Here is a 6,206-nt window from a genome sequence, read left to right on the forward strand (position 1 = left end):
TAGGGTGTAGGGAGTGAGTAGGGTGTAGACAGTGAAGAGTTATTAGGGTGTGGGGAGTAAAGAGTGAGTAGGGTGTAGGGAGTGAGTAGGGTGTAGACAGTGAAGAGTTATTAGGGTGTGGGGAGTAAAGAGTGAGTAGGGTGTAGACAGTGAATAGTAAATAGTGTATAGGGAGTGGGTAGGGTGTATGGAGTGAGTAGGGTGTAGGGAGTAAAGAGTAATTAGGGTTTAGACAGTGAAAAGTAAATCAGTGTAGGTAGTGAAGAGTGAATAGTGTATAGAAAATAAGTATAGTATAGTGTATGATAAGTTAAAGTCTTTTGATGTGTGCTGAAATAATAAAAACTCAGAGACAGAGGCCGGTTTTAAAAATAGGCATGGTTTATAAAACCAAGTTATGACATCATCACCAAAGTGTTGTACAGAAATAGAAACAAGAGCATTGTTTTATCACAGGCATCATAGTTCACTCCACATTTACAAACGATTTTCGTTTTTCTTCTTCGTCGAACACACAACGCTTTATTTATCTATCTATTATTAATATTATCCATCGATTAGCTAACGAACATCATCGCCACAGTCGGCAAAGTAAGAAACGGACACGACACCGAGATAGAAAAGATTCAGAAATATCAACAAGCACAGAACATCGTGGGTTCAGCGTGCACAGAACCCGACACAGATCGATAACCATCAACCCCCCGCCCCTGGTTCCCGTCCCCGTGATAACACGACACGATGTCAGAGCTTGAAGATGTATAAAAATGCAATGTACAAAAATGATTCTCGCGTTCGGAGGTTAGCGACGCAGAGTGAGCAAGATGCTGGTCACTCACGAATATTTATCACAGTTTCCTTCACCATGTGACCAAAACATGAATCTACAAAGACATGTGCCGATATTTACATATTTGCATTGCGATACAGTGTTCAAATGTAACATTATTTAATGCCTCTAGCTGTAACTAGAGTTGGTTAATCAAATTAAAAAAGTTAAAACAAGGCTTCGCTAGCTAGCTAGCATTAAGTTATATCATGAACTGTTACATAATGTAGTCATGCTAGTTTAAAAATGGCATAATTTATTGAATCATCTGAAGGTAATTGTTGAGTTCTTGATGGTTGTGTTTCGTTTCCATGGTTAACCGTAGTATCTTTTTCTGTTGTTTGGTACTAGTTACAGATATTACAGTTAGCCTTTATTGTAAGCTAGTTTATCCCTACAAGCTGTTTTTCCTATTAGGATACTAGTTTCGATTAATGACTAATGAAACTGTAAAACACATTGTGTGTTTGCGTGTATGTGTGTGTGTGTGTGTGTGAGATTTCCCAACATCAAATGCACAAATTCACAAGTTCCATTTTAACACATGGGAAAAAACAACAACCATGTTTGCTAGCTAGCTAACATTTAAGAAGCTTGAAATGTATCAGATTTAAAAATTTAATTGAGATCGAATTCTGTGAATCAAATCAAATTAATTTCTTTATTGTTTCAGGGATCGCTCTCCTTCGGCAAAAACCTAAGTAACGAATTGGCACGCGGAATGGAAGGAGTCAACGTTTCCACAGTCACAAGACAGCGTCACACACGAGAGTCCCGTCACTAATTATAATACTGCTCTATCCATAAATAATGAGACAATAAATTACCCATCATTCCTATAGAAAATAAGTAAAATCTATTTACAAGGAAACATCGAAATAGCATGCAAGCAAGACGACCACAAGCACAGCGACAACAGAATTAGCATGTGCGTGTGTGCATGTGTGTGTGTGTGTGTAGCAACTGAGAAGCTCTTTGGTGGTCGGTGTCAGTGGATCCTCTAAATCACTGTAAAAAAACTTTGTGAAGAAAAATAGCACACGCATTCTTCTAAAAGAGTGATAAACATCTATTTTTTCCCATAATGCCTTTTTTCCCCGCAGACTGACTGTTAGTGTTTTGAAGGGGTCAACATTATTTTTGCACACAAACACAAAGAGGTGGGGGGAAGAAAGAAAAATTTTAATGACACAAAGCGAGTCGAAACATTTGACTTGACTCACCAATAAGTGTCAACTCTTATTCAGCTCTCAAATGGCTCATAGATGGGTTTGTTTGTGATATTGTGACTAACATGGGCTTTTTTCCATTTAAATAGCAATTATAATAGAGATCAACATCAATATATTATACTGCAAAAAAACCTGAATTGCTTAGATCTATAAAAAAAAGTGACTCTTGTGGGTGACATCACTTTTAGTGACAAAACACTAAAACATACTGTATATAGAAAGAAGGAATGATAGAGGGAAACAAGGAGAAAAAGATAGAAAGACATATAGACAAATAAATTAGACAAATAAATTAGATAGATAGATAGATAGATAGATAGATAGATAGATAGATAGATAGATAGATAGATAGATAGATAGATAGATAGATAGATAGATAGATAGATAGATAGATAGATAGATAGAAGAAAGATTGTGCTCGCAAACTCCAAAGCTGCACTTAATTTAACAGAATTTAACAAAAAACTTCACAACAATAGCATGAGAGCTAACAGTCGGTAAGTAAATAGGATAAATGAATCTGTTTGTGTGTGTGTGTGTGTGTGTGTGTGTGTGTGTGTGTGTGTGTGTGTGTGTGTGTGTGTGTGAAAAACAGCAAGTCTCAAAACAGTGTCCACACACTTGTGTTCTCCATCCAGACATCGCTGTGGTTCTTCATCTTGTGTGTGTGTGTGTGTGTGTGTGTGTGTGTGTGTGTTGAAAAACAAAGGACAACTTATCATAACCTCATAAACTTCTTTTTGCATTTTGCGCTTTGTAGTTGATGGAATTAATAAAATAAATCATTCCAAATAACACGACGATAATTAGTGGCCTCGTCCCAAACCACAAATTAGTATGTAAAACTGTGAACACTGACGGATTTGTTCGGTGGTGGTTCAAGCGCTAGACATGTACATTGTAGACTTTAACTTTTAATTTGAAGTATATTCTCCAAAGTATAGCCTTTAAAGTTCATACAGAAGTCTCCATTTCTGTGGCCTTCGACAGTGAGGCTTCGATCACAATGACTCAGCACCTCCTTAAAAAAAACTCTGCCTTGATGCTTGTCATGACCCCCATAGATCATATCATATGACAAGAAGACTCTGCCCACCCTGACCATGTAGCTGATCCAAACAGATTCACCTCCTTAACATCTGAAAGATTTCATCCTTATAGATCACATATTAAAAAAGGCTCCGCCCAGCACAAAACTGAAGGTCCACCCCTTTAAAATAAATCACACTGTCTAAAAAAGCCTCTGCCCACAATTACTCCACATCGTATCGCACAACGAAAAAAATACTCCACCCCCTTGACACATGGAACGAACTTTCTATCTCACATCAGAAAGACTGAGCATCATTATAACGCCGCCCTTTAAAGAATTTACACTGACTTATTGCAGTAAAGCTTTTAACACCTGCTCTGTTGGTGTGCTTTCAAATCACATGATTCTAAGTACCCTACAAGCGCAATATTAATCATCCGCAGGTGAAGCACGGTGGTGGAAGCATCCGATTTTCTCTTATTATGGCACATACTACATGGTATATATTTTTGTAGATTCATGATATAAAAACCTATTGAAGTCCATTTCGGTTCAAAATATGGAGAAAGGACGAGCGAATATATGTTCTAGCCTCAGTAGTGTGCAATTAGTGTGCGATTTAGGATGCAGCCATTTCTATATTATAGGTAATTTGCTATACTTTGCGAAGAAACTCCAAAGTTTAAAAACCATCAGTAGTTTACTTTTTTAAGAGCATGAACAATAGACAGATATTAAAGACAAAGAAAAAGAAAAAAGTGAAATAAGGTAGAACAGGAAGTGAGGCGGCCCTGCGAAGTGAACATGGCATTGATGCGCACTTTCCCTGCAAGTGCTCTGTGAAAAAGCAAGTAGAAAAAGCACAAAGAGAAATACAACTTGCTGTCAGTTTTAAAGATAGAGTGCATGCGTTTGTGTTTGTGTGTGTGTATGTGTGTAGTTCAGAGCTGAAGTGCACACATTATTGTTTGTTGCTGAATTTCAGTTCTCCACTGTAATGATGTCACTTCCTGTACGTTTGTAGTAATTATTAATAAAGTTTGTAAACAGTCACATGATTGATCAATTCTTAAAAAAGAATCTAAACTAATATAAAAACTAACGACAAAATAAAAATAACAGTACCCTGTGTTTGTGCGTGTGTGTGTGTGTGTGTGTGTGTGTGTGTGTGTATGTCTGTGTGTGTGTCCTGATAGTGCTTTGTACTGAAAGGTCTTGATTATATTGTGCTCCATTACTGTTGTGTGTTTGTGAGGCCGAGCCTGCTCTCTATTGGTGTGTGTGTGTGTGTGTGTGTGTGTGTGTGTGTGTAAGTGTGTGTGCGGTGCTCTTTAGACGTGGAACGTCTTCAAGTTGTTCAGCTGAAGGCTTCATCATCCGTGTCATCTATAAGCACCTTGGTGTCCTTCTTGGACCTGTTAAACAAACACAAACACACAGACGCAATGTAATATGCGGTGAACTCGAGGTGAAGCAGAGAGCATTCAAATGGTGTAAGACCTCACATCTAGTCGTTTTCTCATCATGTGTCATGTCTTTACTAAAAATGAAGCTGTTGGTCGTACCTTGTTTCATCTGAACATTTTCTTCTCCATTTTGTCAAATTCATCATGTGCCTTCATCATTTATCAAAATCACTGCATTCACCATATAATCTAAGCCAGGGGTCACCAACCTTTTTGAAACTGAGAGCTACTTTTTGGGTACTGATTAATGTGAAGGGCTACCAGTTTTTTCAAATTTGCTCAATTTACCTTTAATTATATGCTATTATTCATAATTAATGATATGCATCTATATAAAGACACTGATCATGTTCACGATTTCTCACAATAATTAACAATGATTTAACAAGGTAGGAAACAGATAAATATCAATATCATGTATGTACAGATTATCAATTATGTAATAAACAAAAATCAACTTGGAGACCAGCTAGATCTAATCTAATATGAAACATTTTTTTATTTTTTATTTATTTTATTTTTTATATTGTCATTTTTAAATTTACACCACAGCAACAAAAAAAAATTAGATGCAGCTCACTGGTAAGTGTCGCTATGGTAAGCTATTTTTAGAAAAGCCCTGCGGACGACTCATGTGGTCCTTGATACTGAATGTTGGTGACCCCTGATCTAAACATTGAAACTAAGGCAAATTTTGTGTTTTTGTGCACAAAAAGCACAAAATAGCTTTGGGTTGGCCATCTTTTCTCACAATGTCCAGCTTTTCTTGTAAATTTGCTTATATCTGCATTTAAATCAATTTCTTTTTCTCTGTCAGCAATTGTGGAATGAAAAAAAAACAGCTATTAAATCTACAGGAATACATTTGATCTTGTGCAGTTTGCTACAGATGCAGTTTGTGAGCTCTGACCAGTGCGCTGTTTGACCATCCAATTAAAGGAGGTAAAAATGCTGGCGTTATTGTTTTCCTGCTAGATGGCCCCAGTTTTGCCAATTAAAAGAAATCTGATTGGTTAGAGAATAGACTATTGGGAATAATTCAATACATACTCTTGAAAAAAATATTTTAAAATGTAAGTCAGTGATTTTCATAGTTTTGGCCAGCTGAGAAGGCCTTGCTGACTCCGATGTCCTGCCACTGGTGCATTCGTTTAGAACGCTGAATTAACTGATGGCAGAAATGCTTGTGTGTTCACACTGAACTCACAACTGAATCTCCAGCCAATCACAATGCAGAATTTACATTTAATTGTGGTTTAACACTGTAGTATGTGATGTATAATATGTTGGGAAGCGTGATATGATTTAGATGTTGTCACTGGGGAACGTACTGGGAGTGCAGGAGTGGGCGGCGCAGTGTGAGGCTGTAGCTCCGCCTCCAGGTCTTCTTGCCCTGCCGGTGTTTGACTCCGTCCTCGTGGTCCATCATCTGCTCGAGCAGCGTCTGGTCGTCGGCGTTCAGAGGAGCCACAGAGATGTCCCTCACCGCTCGGAACTCACCACAGTTATTCAGGTGCTCGTTCTCCAGACGGAAAAAGTTCCACACAAAACGCCTATGACACACGCCATAATTAACAAATGTCCTGCGTGTGTGTGTGTGTGTGTGTGTGTGTGTGTGTGTGTGCATGCATGTGTGAGTACCTGAA

The 6,206-nt window shown here is 37.9% G+C and overlaps 1 protein-coding gene across 2 annotated transcripts in view; it reads right to left on the reverse strand.

Annotated features, from left to right (window-relative positions):
• Positions 1–358: 358 nt before the first annotated feature.
• xpr1a (xenotropic and polytropic retrovirus receptor 1a) overlaps positions 359–6,206 on the reverse strand; it is a 69,146-nt gene continuing 63,298 nt past the window's right edge. The window contains exons 13-16 of one of the 2 annotated variants that reach the window (XR_014535884.1): positions 6,202–6,206; positions 5,892–6,113; positions 1,963–4,509; positions 359–1,917 (exon numbers count right to left, since the gene is read on the reverse strand). The exon at positions 6,202–6,206 is cut by the window's right edge and continues 132 nt beyond it. Coding sequence is in view for 1 of the 2 variants with exons in the window: in XM_083555224.1 (XP_083411350.1) it covers positions 4,452–4,509; positions 5,892–6,113; positions 6,202–6,206 (285 nt within the window). In the remaining variant the exon portion in view is untranslated. Of the gene's footprint in view, positions 4,510–5,891; positions 6,114–6,201 lie in introns of both variants that reach the window. The other variant, XM_083555224.1, reaches the window with a different exon arrangement.

Source organism: Silurus aristotelis (genome assembly GCF_946808225.1).
Source record: "Silurus aristotelis genome assembly, chromosome: 11".
Lineage (NCBI taxonomy): Eukaryota > Metazoa > Chordata > Actinopteri > Siluriformes > Siluridae > Silurus > Silurus aristotelis.